The sequence below is a fragment of the Manis javanica genome, chromosome 6, assembly GCF_040802235.1.
Source record: "Manis javanica isolate MJ-LG chromosome 6, MJ_LKY, whole genome shotgun sequence".
Lineage (NCBI taxonomy): Eukaryota > Metazoa > Chordata > Mammalia > Pholidota > Manidae > Manis > Manis javanica.
Genome location: NC_133161.1, coordinates 15,222,854 through 15,243,485, shown reverse-complemented (window position 1 = coordinate 15,243,485; position 20,632 = coordinate 15,222,854). Strand labels below are relative to the sequence as shown.

Genomic DNA, 20,632 nt, shown 5'->3' with positions numbered 1-20,632 from the left:
TCTCCATCAATATCCGTTTCCAAACAACTGAAGGGATAATACAACCGTTCTCAGCACAGAGGAGGTACCATAGCAAGCCTGCGCCGGCTATGCCTACAAAGACCTGTTTGCAAGGTCTGCCTCTCGGCCGGCATCGGGACACCTGGGCCTCGGGAGGAGCTCCCCGATCCCCAGAGCGGTTACGGATGGCTCACTGTGCGGCAAGTGTCCATGCAGACCACGTGCTTCATGCAGAACACCTGCTTTCCTGCTGGGCGTCTGGGAGTGGGTCTGTGCTGTGCAGAGAGGGTGCTTATGTAACCAGCCCCCAATAAACACCCTGGACACCAAGGCTCTAATGAGATTGGCGGGCAGTATGTCACACACACTGGCACAACCCGGGTTGGTGGAACTGAGCACATCCTGTGGGGCTGTTAGGAGAGGACTCTCAGAAGTTTGCACCTGGTTTCATCCAGACTTTGCCCCATGTGCCTGCCCCTTTACTGATTCTGCTTTGTATTGCTAATAAAATCATAACTGTGAGTTATATGTACTGAGTCCTTTGAGCCTTCTAGTAAATTGCTGAAATGGCAGTGCTCTTGGGGATCCCTAATACTCTCATCTTTCCCCAGACAGTAAGTCTTGCTTTGCCTTCCTCTGTCAACGACAGTCTCATTTCCCCCTGGAAAGGATGCATGCCCTGTTTGCAAAACATGCCCCGACTGAATTATTGGTGTCCACGTGTTTATTATGGCTATGGCGGCCAGCAACAGCCCGCACAGGCCCCAGTGTCTGAGAGCTAGAGCCGACGGGCAGAAACAGCTAACGGGGAACACACAGTCCAGCGGGCCAGAGGGTGAGGCAGGCAGGTCCTTTCAAAGGCGCCGCACCTGCGATTCAATATGAAATGACTCGGCACCAATATGCAGGAATGACTTCACATTGGAGTCACTTGGAAAATGCCTTGTCATCTCTTATGCCACTCTTGATGAACCAGGCAAAAGAAAATGTTTTCTAAAAAAATGAATAAAGCTTCTCTTTAGAGCTATAGCAACAATTTGTGACTGCTTGAGGCAAGAAAAGAGCAGCCAAGAGCAAGAATGCTCCAGCTGACGCACGGCCTCAGCGGGGAGCACCGAGGCGCCCGCCTGCCCCAGAACGGTCCAGCCCGGCAGGCGTCAAGCCTGTTCACCTGGCTTCTGGACATCTGCTCCACTTTCTCTCCACTGACCGTCTGTGTTCCCCCTATTCTTCTCTCTATCCCAGATACTGCCACCAGGGAAAGTGCTGCTTCTTAAATATGCTCAAATGCCTACTTTCTTCCAGAGCACAGAATAACCTATTCAGACTGGCATGCAGGGCCATCCACAATCTTCCCAGCCAATTTTTCTGCACCGATTTCCCACTCCACACTATTATAAATTCCTATCTATAGTGGGATAGATTTAATTATATCCCACAATATGCTTTCTTCTCTTATAGTTCCATTTTTGTTGCCCATTTTACCAATTTTTTGCTGTTATGGTTATTCCAACCCATGCTCTAGAAGGGCTACCACTGTTTCACATACAGAATCTGACTTTTACATCCACTACAAAATTTAAGAAAGCCTACCAAGATCATCTCAAATCACTGTAATCTCTCCTTCTATACCATAAATGTTACCACCAGTACCTCCCATGGCATTTATGAACAGGTGGCCTAATTTGCTGGTTATTGTATGTGTACATGTATTCTTTCTCCAATGTAATTATAAGCTTTTTGAAAGAGGTTCTTGTAACATTTATAGGTCCCCATAACTTAGCACAGTTCATTCATCATCATAGGCATGGCATGAAGTTTCTAATGAACTGAACAAGAAAGCCCCTGCTACCACATCATGACTCAGTTATAACCTTCATGCCAACCAGACTTCAAACACCTAACCCAAACCACTTGAAAGCATGCCCTCCCTACGGCACCCTCGTCTAACCTCTGCAGACAGGGCAAACGTGCTAGGATGTTCATTTTCATTTTTAATTCTGTGATACTGATGTGCAACATGGTTCAAAATCAATATGATAGAATTGGTGGCATGATAGCAGCCAGAGCCAGGACTAGAGGTCCTCTAACTTTTGCTGTGTATCAGACGTACTGGTGAACAGTCTTACATACAGCTACCCAGCCACTACTGTATCAGTTCTCTCATTAGATGATTGCATATCAAACAGAAGCTGATGGAGAGATGGCAAAGCTGAGAAGAGTTCTTGGATCTTCTCCTCATTGGCTGGGTGATCTTAGGCCAATCACTTAACCCTTCCAATTTCTCCCTTCACCTGAAAATTGGAATAAAAATATCTCTCTTACACCATTAAGTTGTTATAAGCATCAAATGAGACTGTGTACTTGAAAAGGTCTTTATAACACAGAGTATACAGATGAAGGTGTACTTTTATTGCCAAGATCTATCAACGTTGCTGAGCTCTGTTGCTGACCTCTCCTACCACCTTGCTGGCAAGCCCCTCCAGTGCTGAGTACATGACAAGCACACTCTAACACACACAGTGCGTGTATTAGCCCATCCCTCTACCAAATACTGGTCTCTGCCTTCAGGGAGAAGCCCAGGCCACTGTAGTCCTGACCTCCAGGCTGGTACTAGAAACAACAAGACCTGCCACAAATGCAGTGCTGGGCACCATGTTTATGCAAAACTGTGGTGGGTTCCTGGGAGATGAGCCTGGTGGTGATCAGCTCAGGGCTCTGCTTTGGATTCTAGCCTGGCAGAGCCACAACAGCCATGGCTTCAGGGTTATTGTCTAACACAGAGACACAAACAGACCACATCAGAGCCTCTGCAGACCAAATTCCCACAGACCACCTGTCATGGGAAGATTTTGGCCAGTATCTCAGCACAGCAAAAATAGCCAGATTCCTAATTAGCCTTTTTTAAATGCTGGCCCAAATCTGTGGTACTGACAGATGCCCTGACTGAATTTCAACTGACTCCAGGATTTTTGAGGGCTGTTTTGCTCATCACTATCAAAGAGGAAAAGAGGGGATGTGCGGTCAGATGCTTTATCTCTAACTAACTTCAGAATTATAAATACCAAGAACCTTGAGAGGTAAGGTCATTTTTTAAAAATTCTTTGAGGTTTATAATCAAATTGAGCCCTTGGGATAAAGTTTGAGCAACATTTATTCTGAGCAGCTGAAGATATGTTGTCTTTTTCTTTTTCAATCTAGAGCACATACCAGATGACAGTTTTACAGTCTTGGCTGTAACCCAAAAAGGGGCTTTACTTGCAATAAATCATTTTATTGTTTTTGTATTTAACTGAAGTTTGGGTAAGGGAATCTCCCAACAATATCCTGGTTCCCTGCTTTTATCCAGAGTTGACACTGTTCTTGCCTCAAAAACTTCAAACAACAATAAAACAAAAAGACCTTCATATCTACTTGCATGTTAAAGGCTCACAAAGTGTTACAAAAGTCAAACTCAAGGGAATTATAAAATAAGACAATATTTATCTGAAAATAGAGACCTTCAAACATTCTTGTTCAAATATACTCCCTGTCATTTTTTGGAAAAAAACTATTTTTACCCATTTTATATTTAATACCTAAAATATTCATAAGATTAATTAGATACAAAGTTCACTACTTCTAGCAAAGTAAAAGTGAAATTTTAAAAAACAACTGTTATGCCACACTTGCAAACTTATCCAGAGATATAAATACCATGGCAATTTGACACTCACTAATGCAAAACAAGTATTTTCAACTGGAGCAGAACTTTGCCAGATCTCACACTGGTTGTGCTGTTTACCAGATAAAGCTGACAAACAGCTGTGCTGTTATGAGTCCCAACCAGCTGAAGCTAATAATGAATAAGACCTGCGAGTGCCCCAGACACAGACCTACACCAACCTAACTGAAAACTTTTTCCTAACAAAAACCAGCACTCGTTTGACCTTTGAATGACCCAGGTGCACACCCACACACCCCTAATTGAAAACTGTTTTCCAGCTAATAAATAATAGCACTTGTTTCAAACAACTATCTACAAACTTAGGGACTAATTCTGTCCTATTCAGAGTACAACCTTCAATCTTTAATTAGCAAAGCCACCATGAACCAATCCCTTTCTAAATAAATGTAACCTCTTCCCCCTCAACAATCTATTCAGGCCTGTGTTCCACTGATATGTGTATTGCCTTGCCTGGCAATTTGAGTCACTGGATATTAGGCCAAGTTTATAATATACCTTTTTCCTTGGTTTTATAACAGTGTAAAAATGGTAACATTAATATTCTGGGTCATGCAAGTGTGGATAAAGTGAAGGTTCCTACAACTAAGATTCTCACCTGGCCCTGATTGGCTAGCTCACTACACACATGTGGGCAATACATTGCTATTGGCTCTATATAAAGAGCTCCGCCCAGTTCTCTGGGTGACATAGCTGCATGGCTGCACAGCTGCAGGAGAGCAGAAACGAGTGGTGGCAGCACCAAGGACAAAGACAGAGACAGGTGCAGGGGTAGAGAGGCCCAGAGGCAGAGACCAGCTTGCTGTATGCAGACTCACTCTGAGTGGATGGAATTCTAGTGATTTACCTGCCACTGCAGGAATAAAGTTTAATATAAACCCTTACACCCAAAGAACAATCCATTGTCATTCCTCAGTCTCAGTGAATCCACAGTGAACTTGCTCAGGACTGAAACCCATTGGCAAGACAACTGGCATAGTTGGCAGGATTCATTGTTGACCAAGAAAAAGAACAGGCTGCCCTTATGGGAGGGGTGCTTCAGCAGGCTGCCCCTGTAAATGGGGAGACCTTGGAGTGTCCCGCAGTGCACATGTGGTCTGATGTGGCTTGCCTCTGGAGGACTGGGCCCCACCCCAAGACTGGGAAGGGGTGGAGGCAACACCTGAGGCAGTAAACTTGACCCTCAGCAAAACAGGGAATTCCTTAGAGAAACAGAGTTCCCATGAGGCGGCAGGAACTGTGGGGAGTTCTTTTCTCACAGTAATGAAAAAGGCCATAAGGGAGAAAGATATTGTGGATAAAATGAAAGTTCCTATGGCCAGGATTCTCACCTGGCCCTGGTTGGCTAGCTCTCTACACACGTGCGGGCATTACGTTGCTATTGACTCTATAGAAAGAGCTCCACCCAGTGGTCTGAGTGACAAGGTGGCAGGGCTATAAGGCTGCAGGACAGCAGAGTGGAGGCAGAGATGCTAGTGCTCAACCTATTGCCAGGAGAACAAGCCAGGTAACAAACCCTTTCACCCCAAAGAAACATTCTACTGTCATTTCTTTGGTCACACTGAATCCACAGTGAACTTTCTGGGGGCTGAAACCCACTGGCAAGACAGACATCTTCCTGCAGGAAGCACAAGGCAGCATGAGAACGTGAGCTGCAAGGTGCCGTTGAGGAGATAAAAAATTTGTTGGTGACTGAAATGGCATCACTGTGAGGTGCTGTGGAAATGGTAAAGGATGTCATGGTAACCCAAGAGGAAGCAGCATGAGAAGAAGCAGTGGCCTGAGAAGCAGTGGCCCAAAAAGCAGCACAAGCATGCAGGCTGCCAGGTGCAGCGGGGCAGGTGAAGCATGTAGTAGAGCCATCAGCCCCAGAAATTGAGGAGCGGAGGTCTGAAGAACAGGTGGGTGGAGGCCCTGCTGGTGCCGGAGGCATCAGCCCCTCCCCGGTTGAAATTCCACCCAGTTGAAAGTTGGTGGAAAGCCCAAAATAAAATAAAAATTCAGCAACCGTGGGTTCCTCCAGGAGAGGTGCAGCTCCCTCCCCAGGTTATGGAGCACTCTATGCTCTGCTCCTATACTCAGGCCCAAGCAATGAAAGCACAAAAGGAAATATAGTCTGCTACTCAAAGGAAGAATTTAAAGGGCCCCATGAAGGTCACAAGGACCCAGATGTGGGTTGATTTGATAAAGGCAGGAGCAGACAGACAGAAATTGGATGGAAAGTCAAATAGACTCTTACTGGAGCTGCGGTAACAATTGAAACCAGAGCAGCGGTTCCAGCAGCTGAGAAAGAAGCAGCAGAAGCCAGAGACAAAGCAATAAAACCATCCTGTGTGTCTGCAAGACTTTCTGCTGGAGAGGCTGGAGAAGGGGGGTATTGTAAGACCCACCCATGGTCCTTCTGGTTAACTCATTTGAGTAGAACTGGTTTGAATACAACCAGCATGACCACTTGGTGGCAATGGATCTCCTCAGGCTTGAGGGTTATTATAATTTGTTGTAATTTTTGTTATTTGTATATTATATTGTTATTGTATATTATGTTGTTATGCTATCTGGTTACAATGTTCCAGCTTCCTCACACAGGGACCAATGCAGAAGATCTAGGGCACATAGATTGAGAGGCAAGAATCCTGGAGGGGTGGAGTACGGATATAGGGAAGGTTCCTATGACCAGGATTCTCACCTGGCCCTGGTCGGCTAGCTCACTACACACGTGTGGGCAATACATAGCTGTTGACTCTATATAAAGAGCTCCACCCAGTGCTCTGGGCATGACACGGTGGCACGGCTGCAAGACAGCAGAGACTGGAGTGGTGGCAGCACCAAGAACAGAGATTTGAGACGGCTGTGGGGGCAGAGAGGCCCAGAGGCAGAGACTGGCTTGCTGCATGTAGACTCACTCTGCATGGACAGGATTCTAGTGATTGACTTGCCACCGTGGGAATAAAGTTTAGTATAAACCCTTTCACCCCAAGAATGCTCCATTGTCATTCCTCAGTTGCACTGAATCCATAGTGAACTTGCCCTGGACTTAAACCCATTGCCAAGACAGCAAGATTGGGGTTTATTTACTCACAGAAACTCTAATTTACCTGAACCTCCTAAGTTTCCTATACTTACTTTACTGGTCTTAATCTAAAATGTTTATAAACATTGGAGATTTTCAAAATGTAAACATATGTGGTCATCTCAACTGAATTGTAATAAACAATGTCTATATAATTCTATATAAATGAATTTTCAACTCCTGACAGAGCTGAAAATTATGTAAATCTACAGTTACTTTGAGAATTGTATTTGAAAAAATCTAAATTCTTGTCTACTGGTTTAAGTATAATATACTTTACAGCATTAATATAAGTCTCTGAAAATCTATGAATGCGCTTATAATCCATAATACACTCTTATTCCAGGTTAATCATTGACTTACATGCAGAGATTGACATTTTATTATTTCTCAGTAGAACATTCTGCATTCCTCCATTCTAATGTTGTTGGTGATTACAATATGTTCATCAGAACTAGTCAATCATCATATAGTTTCTGCATTTTCCATTAATTTATCTGAAGTTCCCTGCTACAAGTTATAGATCATATACCCACTTACTTGGGTATTGTACATATAGGGGGAGAGAAATGTCCAAATATTTTTAAGACTGTTAGACAAGAGTCCGAGTAGATAAGTATACCTAAGGACCTGGATATAAAGCAGTATCATGGTCCCCTATTAGAGAAGTAATGCATGAGGTTCCTGAGCCAGGACTGGTTTACAGAGATCTACTGGCTCCACAAGCCCACCAGAGTTAATTTCCCTGGTCCCTCATTGTATAATTGGAGTGAACATACTTGGTATTTACCAGAAATCCAATATTGGTGAGAGCTAACATAGTGAGGAAACCCAAGTGAAACCCTCAAACCACCCTCCCAATCGTATCTACATCAAAACTGATGTCACATTCTCAAAAGTAATAGGTATTAAGTGATACTGAATGATTAATTTTGAGAGTTATGATAATGATATTGTGTTTATATATATTTTTTAATTATTACCTTTCTATACATCACCCTTAAAGACTCAAGGAGACAGTGGTGGTGTTCCTCAAAATATCCCCATTTAATTCATCAGATGGAATCCTACAAAGCCAGATATTATACTTCAGAATGATGCTGGAATACCACAAATTCAACCCAGAGAACTCTAATTGACATTACTGTGCCAACTTTTGGCCTTGAGTATATGACATATGGCCACTGACTTGGCAATGAATTCTTTTCCATTCCTCTCCGAAAAGAGAATCCAAGGCTGTTTGCATTCACTTGGTATAATTAATAGTATACTTTTAGAGCCTTGTTACAGGGCTTTTAACTCTTCTCAAACTTATCCAAATGTAGTTCAAAGGGGCCTGAACCATAATAACATTCTGCAGAACACCACTTGGTTCAACATATCAGTGGCATCATATTAAATGAATGACCAAGAAATAACTAGAAGTCCAGCAAGACAGAAGAAGGTGGGGAGATAAGCCCTATGAGGAATCAGAGGTCCCACACATCAGTAAAACTCCTAAGGTTCAGTGGTCCAGAGAATGCTAGAATATCCTGTCCAATCTAAAGGACAAATCATTACGTTTCACACTTTTGACCACTAAGGATGAAGCACAGCATTTTGTAGGCCTCTTTAGGTTCCATGCTTAGGAATACTGTCATGGGATGACATTAAATGTTTCCAGCTTAGAGGGGAGCCCTGCACAGGAAACAGCTCTGTAAGCAAGGGTAGTCTGCAGTGAATGTAGGTCTTGTCACTTGGACCATATAACCCAGAAAACCTCATGCTATTAGAGAGAAGAAGAGATGCCTTGTGGAATTTTTGACAAACACCAATAGGAGAATCATAACAGACTCTAGGATTCTGAAACAAGGTTGTGCTATTTTCAGGAGAAAATGTATATCTTTCCAAAAACAGCTCTTGTTCTATGGTGCTCTGTTGAAGATATATCTGACCACAAATCACCAGGAGGTCATGACCTGGGTTCTGTCAGATCTTTAATAAGGTTTCCCAGGTGCAACCCACTATTACATTAAGTGGGATCATCTGGAATCTGGTATGAGATGTATCAAAAAAGCACACGATGCATGAGCAGGTAACTAGCTCTCATATCATCCACCCATACAGTTCCAGGCCTCTCTTCCAACTCATGCCTATGGAAATATGGGGGTTCCCTAATGCCACCTGAAAGAGGAGCAAAACCCTAAGATTGGTTCTCAGATAAACTTGGTATATGAGTCCAAGCCAGAAGTGGACTACTACTCCTCTAAAGTCTACTCAAGAGTAGTCCTGAGGGATAGAAATGAGAAGAAATCCTCCCATGAACATAACTTCAGTTAGAGCAGTTTGTGTTCATCCACTTCATGTGAAGATAGGTGGCCTGATATAAGAATATGCAATGACTTACAGGCATTGGTGAATGGCTTGTTGGCCTGGAGCATGGAAGGAGATGGGGAGGTCTGGGGAAGAAGCATGTGGATGAACATAGGAGAGTAAGTAGCGTGAAGGTCATTGTATTGCATGTTAAGCCCACGAGAGGGCACTCACTTTATAAGAACTAAAAACTTCGACATACTATCTCAGATACCACATTCTGTAATAAGCCATCCATCGCACAATGGACTCATAAGTCGAGTAGCCAGGACAAGTCCAAAAGCATGGGCTACCACACACCAAAACTGAGACAGCTACTGTCACTGATGAATGTCTAACCTGCCAGCAGAAAATACCAAGCCAAGTACCCAATATGGCACCATCCCACAAAAGGAACAGCCAGATACTTGATGATAAGTTGACTATACTGAACCCCTTCCATTCTGGAAAGGGCAGTAACTCATCGTTGCTAGAATCAACACATATTGTGGGTATAGGGCTTGCCTTTCCCTTCTGCAGGACCCCAGTCACGGGCTTACAGAGTTTTTGACCCACCAACACAGGATCCTGCACATTACATCAGGCTGAAGAAACCCAGTACAACGGAGGTGCAAGTGTGGGCACATGGCCATGAGATACCCTGGTCCCATCACATCTCACACCATCCAGAAGTTGCAGGCCTAACACAGAGATGGAATGACTTTTGAAGGTGTAACTTATGTTTCAGCTTTGAAGCACACCCTATGAGCACATCCTCCAACTTCAGTATATACATTTTATCCACAATCATTTTTTGATGCTGTTTCCATGGTAAAATCCCTGGATGCAGGAACCAAGGATGGCCCTGCCTATTATCATACTCCTTGATCCTTGGGGAATTTGTGTTTCCCATCCCCAGAACTCTGGGCTCTGAGTGTGTGAATCCCAGACAGGAACACCTCCACCATGAGACATGACAGGAGGCCTTAAACTTTAAACGACCACTGCAGCCAGTTACTTTGGGGTCTTTGTGTCGAGAGACGGACAGACACAGGAAGGAGCCACCATCTCGGCAGAGTAACGGATCCTGATCTCTAGGTGAAGGTGTAGTTGTTATTTGGCAATGGAGGCAGGAAGAATATACCTGGCACCCAGGTTATCCACTTAAGCATCCTCTCTAATTCTTTGAAGGATTCTGATGAAAAATGGACAAGTGCAGCATCCAAGACCATGGGATCGGAGTGCTCAGGGGTAGAGCTTTGGTCACCCCGCCAAGTAGGTCACTGAGACTGAATGTTTGTACACCTCAAAATTCACGTGTTGAAACCTAATCCCCAGTATGATGGTATTTGGAGGTGGGACATTTGGAGGGTGATTAGGTCATGAGGGCAGAGCTCTCATATGGGATTATAAAAGGGACTCTGGGAGCTCCCTTGCCCCATACGCCATGTGAGTAAGGATGGCTGTCTATAACTATCTATGAAACGGACCCTCACCAAATTCTGAATCTGCAGGCATCTTGATCTTGCACTCCCAGCCTCCAGACTATGAGAAATAAATTTCTGTTGTTTTTAAGCCACCCATTCTGTGGTCTTCTAATAGGCTAAGACAGTACCTAGGCCAGAAGTGTTAGTTGAGAGTGAGGTGAATAAAGAATGGGTAACTGAGGAGGGAGATAAGGGACAAATTAGTTGCAGATTTAAGTCCAGCTGCCACAGAGAGGGCTCTGCTTTAGTTCACAAACCTTCCTCTTTACATGTTTCCCCAGGAAATAGGCCAATCCAAATCCTGAAGGAGCTGTTCTAAAAGTATATAAATTGATTCTGAGAAGCCCAAGGGGTGGACCGTATTGGATGTGGTGGTGTCCCACCCAGATGACTGTGGTTCAGGCCTGAGGCACTCATCTCATTCCCCTAGTTGACAGGCATGTTGGAGGCTGATGGCACTCAACAGGAGTCATCTTTCCATCCTTAGGAATTGCCCTGGGCCTAAAGTAGTCACGTCGGCCAAGGAGAGCCCACATCCAATGACTGGTCAAGGCAGGGCACCTCTGAGGGGCTACTCGAGCTCCTTCTGGGATTGGCTAAGACCTTTGTTGTGACCGGCTGCGCCAAAGACCAGGTAAGGAGCGGCAGGAGCAAAAGAGAGCCCCACCAGCAAACAGGGAGGGGTTTACCCCCCAGGGCCCACAGCGAGGAGTACTTTTCCTAAGTCCTCAGCCCCTTGTTGCCCTTTTTCTTTTTACCCACTTTATTGAGGTGTGATTGGCACACAAAAAGCTGTACATATTTAACGTGTATAACCTGATGAGTTTGGAGATAAGTATACACCTGTGAAACCATCACCACCATCTATGCCGTAAACAGACCCTTCATCTTCAGAAGTTTCGTCCTGTCCTAATTATTTTTGTGTGTGTGATAGGATTAACATAGTATCTTACCCCCTTAGTAAACCTTTAAGTTTACACTGCAGTATTGCTAACAACAGGTACAGGGCTGTACAGTGGCTCTCAAGGTGCTCTTCAACCTGCATAACTGAAACTTTGTACCCTTCAACTAAGACCTCCCTACTTCCCCTTCCTCAGATAAATTGGAAGACATTACGCTCACTGAAATAAGCCAGTCACAGAAAGACAAATACTACCTGATAACACTTACATGAAAAATCTAAAATAGTCAAATGCATAGAAGCAGAGAGTAGAATGGTGACTGCCCTTGTCCCCTTTCTTGATACTCAGTCTAGGACAGAAAGAAAAGCCAGACCTCCAGCAGCTGCGCTGGCAGGGGCCCCACGGAGAGGCTTGATTTCTTTGCCCTTGTTGTATCATCCACACTACACATCAAGGACCTTCCGGCGGCTACTGGCAGAAGAGTCCTCTCTTATCACTGCACAAACACACAGATAGGCAAATAACCAAACCTGCCTAACCACTGCACACATCCTCACCCTTGTACTCCTTCCTGACCCTGACGTTGCTGAGTCTCTTAACAGCTGACCCCCAGGGCATGCACACCTTGTATCAATAGAGAATAGTGCTTTGAGTTGATAAGGGAACATCCCTAAAGGCTCCAGGTCAATATTCACCATTAATTTTAGACTCTGTACTCTTTTTCACTTTTCACATAATATCTCAACCACACCCCCATGGAATGTTTTTAATCATGCTGTCACTTTTGCAATACAAAATGCTATTAAGTATGCTTCCTTTAGATGTATTTTAAATATCATGCCATAAGTTCATTTGAAATTAGTTCTTAATATTCATTACAATAAAAAGTAGTTTTGACATTTTTCCATTTAATAAATGCTACAAGCTGTTTAATTTACTTAAACTAATTACATGTGAAAGTATATATGATTTACAGACAAAGAATTCATAATGATGTGTCATGTTTCGTTAGAAAACTAGAAGGCATCAAAAAAATGTAGACCAAAGTTGAACAATGGGTTGTTGTATTCAAAACTGCTTTCCAGATTTGATGTTTGAAATTTTAGTTTCAAAAAGTTGGCTGGCTCATTTATTTTTATGACTTTTATGTATGCTTCTACATGCAGAAATGAAAAATAAGGTTTCAAAAACTGATTTCCAAGCATATTTCCACAATTACTATACTGCTAGGTTTGGATGCTTGGTTCCCTCAAAAATAAAAGGTCACATTAGCTACAATCACACTGATTTTTTTTAAGAACTAAGGATAACTCAGTGCTGAGTGAATTTTGACTGAATGAATGAAGGTATAGATGCGGTAAAGATCGGTACAAGATACATTTGTATGCATACTCCTTTTAACCATTGATTGGATCAACTTTATATTAAAACTATGTGCTAGATCAATCCTACTGCCCCTCCAGATCTCTCTCTTTCTCAACCCCATGTCCCATTGTAAAAACTTGATTTTGCCTCAACAGGTCCCTTGTACTCTGGTTTCTATTGGGTTTGGCCACTCGAGATTGAAGGTGAGTCAAGTAGGGGCATTTATTCCCCAGCTGGTAGGTCTCCTCAGGCTGGCACTCTCACGACTAAAGGCTAAAGCTCCTGGGAAGGGGTCCTCTCCGTCCCCTACTTCTTCAGACTTGGTGTGAACACAGCTCCCTGCCACTGCGAGCTTCAGGATTATTCGCTACCCCTTGTGATTTCCTTATACTCTGCTCACACATTTTCAGTATTCTCTTTATTAAATTCTCATCAAATTATATAATTTAAGGGTGCATGTGCCATCTCGCTCCTGCCTGGATCCTGACTCCTACATAATACAGAACTGTGAATGAAAACAATGTAAAACTACACAACACTCATAAGCATGGCAGCCCTTGGCAGTCAGCAAGTGTGAAGCAAGCCAGCAATTGAGTCAAGAGCCCTCATCTGATACCCAATTAAATGCCACACAAACTTAGCGAAGGCTCAGTAGAAAATCAGAAAGATTTACTTCATTGCTGATTTAAAGAGTAGAAATTGAAACCACTAATGCTCTTTAACTAGAAACAGTCCTGACAACCCCAGAAGTTTGTAAACTACCAGTTGGAAAAACAGTGCTGCTAAATGAAGTGATTAATTTTCACCTAAAACCAATGGGTGAGTTGTGGAATAATGTGCATTAGGGGTATGAAAGTGTGTGCGTGTGTGTTGGTGGGGGGAGAATGGTTAAGCAATCTCTGGATATTTAAGAATGTACAATCCTACTGATGAAAATTTACATAGCCCCAAAGATTGAGATGAATTTTCAATCACTTAATCCATAAATGGAAACAGAGCCACTAGCTTTCCTCTAATCCAAGGTAGAAGGCAGAATCCAAAAAAGGGTTATTACAGAGCAAGGAGACACTGATCTATAACCAGCCCATCCCATAACTGCCTGAGTCTCCGAGAATTCACAAGCAGCTGAATTAACACACAGGAGGTTAATATAATAGGATAATTATATAGGAACGTTATGTGAAGGGTTGGGATCACTGAGTACCCCTCTGACTGGTGTGATGAGTACAGAGCCGTGAGCACTCCACCCGGGCTGCCTGAGAACAGTGGATGGGAAAGAAGACATGGTCATAGCCGCTCAGGGGACAGGCAGGCAGGGCACTTCTTCCCATTAGGCTGACCACGCCAGCAAAAGATAAGGCCAGAAAGGGAGTGCAACACGACACTGGGGAATACTTATCCAAAATATATAGTGTTTATTGATTTCCTCTTAATAAAATTCCTCCAAAGCTATTATGCTTTAAATTTGTTGAGGTGGTGCCAGCTACCAGGCTGTGCATGAAGATATTTTTTCAAAGTGAAAAACCCGTTCATCTAGATCCTTCCTAGTCTTCCCATCTCTGCCCTCAAAATTGGCTGTGCCTTTTATACACACACACACATATACACACTTAAGGGGAAGTCTGCAGACAGTCTACAATCCACCAAGTAAGAGAAAATCCACAAGCCTAAAGAAAGCAGCACCAGAGAGGCAGTGGTGATGGACCTAGTGGAGGAAGGCCGTGCAAGAGTAGGGGGCTGACTTCCTTCAACCCAGACAGAAAATAGCTGGCACGAATCTTACTACTCCCCCTTCTTCTTCCTCTTCTTGTATCCTCCTCTCCCTTTCAACCTATTTTGTCTGTCTTTTTCACAAGCTAAAAGAGAACAAAATAAAAATCACTGCTTTGAATACCAGTTATAATGGAGGGCCGTACCCTTGAGGCTAAGGTGGGTAGCCTTTCAAAGAAGAATCTGGTAACATGACTGCAGTACTGTTTCTCTCCAGGCACTGAGCAAAATTAATAAAACTTACTTCAAGTCTCACTCACCCGTGACATGCCAACCTCAGGCAGCCAAGATTTCCTTGCACCCCTCTGATGTCAATAATTCTCTACTGGTCAGCTCATCCCAGTGCTTAACCCAAAGGAGTTACATGAATACATCAACAAATTAGTAATTAATTGATAAAGGATATACTCTCCCAAATTATCTTGCTCTCTACCAAATCAAAGCTTCCCTTTACTGAGCCCAGCTTACTATTGATGTCATTAAAAAAAAAAATCTTTGTGTCTGATTCACTACCATTTTAACCTTCTCAGAGGGCCCTTTCATTCCTAAAGTAGATCTTTGCATATTGAAAAAGGGGCCAATGACATGTGGAATCTATGGAGTTTCATAACAAGGCAGCCAAGAGACTCCACCCCTCACTCCACCTCAGTTTTCCAAATGGACCTGCACCCTGAGGGGCCTTTAACCAGGAATACTGAGAAAGTAGACCTGAATATCTACACATGACAAGGTCATCTCTTTCCAGAAACTGGATAATATCCTAGGAGAGCAACCACTTACTGCTTCTGCATTGTCCTTTTATACAGTTCTGCTCAAGCACAATATATCAACAAAAGTAGTGTTGCTCAACGACTCACTGATTTTCTCTTGCTGATCACAGAAGTATAATAGGCCAGTAGTCCTCAGGAGGGAGCTTTAAAATAGGAAGTGTCATTTTTTTGTTGTTATTTATCAGCAATCAAATTCACCATGAAAGTGTATCCATCTCTCTTAAAATGTGCCAATTCCTTGTATTAAGACCCCTGCCTCTTGCAATGAGTTCTAGAACAGCTCGAACAACTCTTGCGGAAAGGGGACCTGGAGAAATAAGGCCTTTGGGAAAGGGAGTGGCGTACTGAACACTGGATTCGGGTCACAGAACTCATCTACCTCGGGTGCTCGCAAAGGCCTGAGGAGCCTGCCGAGACGACCGTGGGCTGCAGGGCCCCTTACCTTACCACACTGCTTACATTTTCCCTCCTGCCGGCGTCTGTGCACCCAGTGGTGACGCACAAAATTCTGTGGGAAAACAAAATTCAGTGAATATGTTTGAATTTGCAAACCCCACTATTAGTTTTTTAAATGTTTGAAGAACAGAGCATTCTGTAAACCATAATATAAGCCCACATTAGCACAAAAACAGATATGTGTACATGATTTGTTTAACAATAAACATGAACTTGCTTGGAAAAATGAAGCTAATTCTCCATTCCCAGGAGTCTTTCACATTTGTGGAAAATATTAAGTCCTCCCCCCATGCCTTCCCAGCGGCAAACGGCCGCACTGTACTGGAATACTGTTCCTCTGCTTTCCCCCTAGTAGAATGCTGTGCGGATCTGGGGGCGTGCCAGAGGACCCTGGGCTGGGAGGGAACTGAGGCAGGTAAAAGAAATATCCTCAGAGAAGTGACAAGGTGAAGGAGAGAGGCTGGAACAACAATACCCTATTTTTTAAAGCAAATAATGTATTTATTTGCTTTAAATAAATCTTGTACTAAACATCTGCACTAGAAAGAACTTAAGGAAAGAAAATGCTCAGAAAGAAATCGGTCTCTGGATTCAGTACATAGATGGCGAGAACCTCTAAGCAGGGAAAGTGAAGAGAAAAGCTGAAGGGAAGAGATGACAAAGACAAGATGTGGACATATCATGGAGTTTTGCAACGGTATTGTGTTCAAACGGCCCTCGGGTCCTCTAAACTAGATCAGCTTTCAATGTCTATTCTTGTCTTGAGACATAGGAAACACACAAAGTCCTTTTCCTCCCAAACAGACTCCTGGGCCAGAGAGCCACGGAACACCCATCCCCACTGCTGTTAGGCCACATAAGGGAGAAAGTTGTCTGCAGGCCCAATGGTGCAAGGTGAAATCCCAACGACCTTCACACCACTCACCCCTCCTAGACCAACAGACCTGTTACCATATGATCCCACTTACATGTAGAATCTTACAAAACAAATAAACAAAACAGAAACAGCCTTATAAATACAGAGAACAAACTGGTGGATGCCATAGGTGGTGGGGTGATTGGCAAAATAGGTAAAGGGGATAAAGAGGGACAAATTTAAAATTACAAAATAAATAAGTCATGGGGATGAAAAGTACAGCAAAGGGAATATAGTCAATAATGTTGTAATAACTTTATATGGGGACAGATGGTAACACACTTATCATGGTGAGCATTTAGTAATGTGCATAATTGTCAAATCACTGTGTTTACACCTGAAGCCAACATAATATTGTGTATCAATTATATTTCAATTAAAAGAAAGCACTTCCTAATCTTTTTCTCTTGCCTTTCACTGAGAAAACACACTTTACCCAACCCTAACATGCCTTACTGTCAAGCCACAATCCATTTTTTCCCTTTTAAAGGTCCTTTAATGTAAATTCAGTCATTCAACAAATACTTACTAAATGCCTATGATGAACCAGGCACTATTCTAAATATACAGGTCTAAAGGAAATAGATATGGTTGAGAAAAAAAAAGTTATATCAAGGTATGAAATTCAGAGCGACATAAATACCTCTAAAAGGCGTTAGCACTATCAATGCCAACCCACCATCTCTATCTCTTGTCATAATGTCAAGTCAATTTAAGTTAAAACTAAACAAACATCCTGGGGGAATACTGGTCTTTTCACTATAATAAGATATAAAGAAGCATAATGATCTCACTAATTAGTCTAATTTTTGTTTCCCACTGTGGCAGTTTAATAAAACAAGGATGCCATTCTTATACTGTTCTCAGAAAGAAGCTAATAATAATAGCTAACATTTGTTGAGTACTGTGTTAAATGCTTTATATGTAGTAATAATTTTAATTTTCATGAGCAGAGGTGTTCAGTTGATATGTACCAGGAAAGTCCTATAGGTTGTTAAAACACTGAAATATTTCTATATTGGTTGATAAATTGCAGTTTAGTTCCCATCCCACCCTTTGGCTCTTCCCCAACTGCCATATACCCCACCGCACCCCCTCATCATTAGAGGTTAATGATGTACCTCCTCATTTCTACCTCCTCATTGTTAAGCAACTAGAATGACAACTTTTGGCACAACAGCTCCCGGGGATTCTGTTCCAGTGAGGTCTCTTTTGGAAACAAATCATGTTGCCTAGGCAATGCTATCGGCTTCCCTCAGTAAACTCAGAAGACTGGTTGTATCTAATTGATGGTGGTTGTCTGGGCAAGCTTAAATATCAATATAAACAATTCTGGGTTCCAGAATTGGGACCATGGCTTTTAGGACAACGGCAACAAGTCCAGGAACTGACCCGGCTATCGGTGTCCATACCATCAGTTCAGTGCAAAAACTTGCCTGGGATGAAGGGACCGGGCCCTCCGCTACTCTGCTTCACGGGTGAGGCTGACCTCCAGCTTTCCCTCCATGCAAGTGGGGAGAACTTGGACCCACTTACTGTTTAAACAAGAGCTGAGGAAGACTCAGGCCAACTGCCAATTGTACTATATCCCAACTCACATTATTGTAGGATGCATTATCAGAGGGTTTTATTTGAATTATCATTATCCTCCTCATTTTACAGATTACAAAACTAAGGTATAGAGCAGGTACTTAAAATGTAAGGGTCAAAGATTCAAACCCAGGCAGGCTGGTAGCAGATGCTCTTAACCACTGTCACTGCGCCTCTCTGCTCTGAAAGCTCAAGTTTAAGCTCCTTCGGTAAATGATTTCAATGACAGTCAGTAGTAAAAATAATGAATATATATAAAAATGTCAGACAACTATTATAATAGAAAAATTTACCATAATTACTGTTAGTTTAGCAGAAGATGAGAGAATGAACATTAGCACTGATAGTAAGAGAAATTCTGTACTTATGAAGATTATAAATCACCTAATGATATCAGTTTAAGGAGGGAAATGGAATAATTTGACATAAGTACCTATGTGAAATCATGGCTGACACATGTGCAATCTTGCTAGTGACAGCTCCAACCAAAAGATTAAACCAACAAATTCTGAAATCAACATTTAGAAATTATAAGGCTGACTTAATGAATCATTTGTGCTGCAACATATGTAGTCTGGTAAGCAGGTTTATAATACCATGTAGTTTATTTAGGAAATAAAAGGAAACATTTTTAAATAGTTTACTTAAATATTAATTTTATAAATCTGTAAATTGTTAAATATTTTTCATATCATCCTTCCTAGGAAATAGGTAGGAAATTAAGACACAGATAAAGTAACTTAAACAAAAGCGCTACCATAGAAGACACTGAGTAAAGGTCTCCAATCTGCTGCTCTTTGAGCGTCCTTCCATTCAGAAATCTTCTTAGACCTGATAGAAATTTCTTCTACTGCTGCTTAAATATAGTTTGAACAAAGTAAACATCCAATAAATGTGTTTTGAATCAAATGTAATTCTCAACCTAATTTCTTTGACAACTAATCATGTAGTTAACATTTTGGAGGGATCATTCATTACCTTATCAATCAGGAAAAAAAATTTCTATAGAATGTCTGTTGTTTCCTAATTCTTATTTCCCAGGCACTTTAGTTTTTCACACTATTTCCTTTTGAAATTAATTAATATCTTCTAAGTTACTAAATTGTAACTAAATTAGACTCAGCATCCTTATCCTACAGATATGAGTGTTGACATATCTGTAGTTAAGATAGCAAAACAAGATTTCTAACACTATAACATCTTTTTGTTGTTCACCAATAATTTCTGATTAATTCATATACTATCTTCAAGTACTGGGTAAGGAAAGGGCTATTAGTTATGGGTATTGAAATCCTGGTGATACATTATTCCAGGGTTTATAATCAGTATTGTTAGCAGAAACGCCTAACACAATTTTTCAGTTATTTTCAAACAGCAAGCTCAATTCATAATATTACTCACGGAGTGCTTGAAAAGATCTTAGAAATTATAACCCAATCCATATAGCTTATCTCTAAGAAAACTGAGGTCAAGAAAGAGTCAACCTGGAGGAGTCTAACTTCCATGTGTCAGATACGCCACCAAGTCCAGGTGCAATGATTCATAATCTCTGCTTTGGGGAAAAGATGCATAGGTGTCACGGAAACCCATGTCAAACTAATTTGAAAGGGACTGTTCTTTCATTTGCATGCAGTAAACTACCAAAGGTCTCTTAATTTACAATCTCAAATGGGTCATCATCTATTGTAAGAGTCTTTTTCTAATTGTCCTCTTCGACCAAGAGTCCTTAAACATTTGGGAAGAAATTAAACTCCTTCATAAGTACATTCAGTCAACAGATATTCACTGATCACATCCTCTGTATCCTGGCACAAATAGTATGGGACAGATTCTAAGTGCAACTTGCAAAAGCTTGCACCATAGGAACATGACAGCAAGCAAGCAGATGAGTAATACCCATAAATAATTATGATACACAAAGTACTCTGAAGGGGCAAAACAAGGTGCTTCAATAAAGAAGAATGTGCTACCTATTTAGAGGTGAGCACCAAGGAAGTCCTCTGAAGGGATGATGTTTGTGCTGGGGCCTAACTCTAAGAAACAGCTAGCCATGCAAGGAGATTTCAGTACAATGAAATACACAAATATGTGAAGGGGGAATACTTTGATGTGCAGAACTGAAAGAAAGTCCACATGGTCTAGAGAGGTAGGCTGGGCAAGATCATGCAGGACTTTTCATGCTGAGACAAGGTTATGGAAACCACTGGAGAGTTTTAAGCTGGAAAATGACATAATCCAATTTTCATTTTAA

At 42.1% G+C, this 20,632-nt stretch overlaps 1 protein-coding gene across 1 annotated transcript in view; it reads right to left on the bottom strand.

Annotated features, from left to right (window-relative positions):
* Positions 1 to 20,632, bottom strand: part of DGKI (diacylglycerol kinase iota) — a 403,345-nt gene that overhangs the window by 197,215 nt on the left and 185,498 nt on the right. The window contains 1 exon segment of the mRNA XM_073238393.1: positions 15,862 to 15,927. Coding sequence (XP_073094494.1) covers positions 15,862 to 15,927 — 66 coding nt within the window.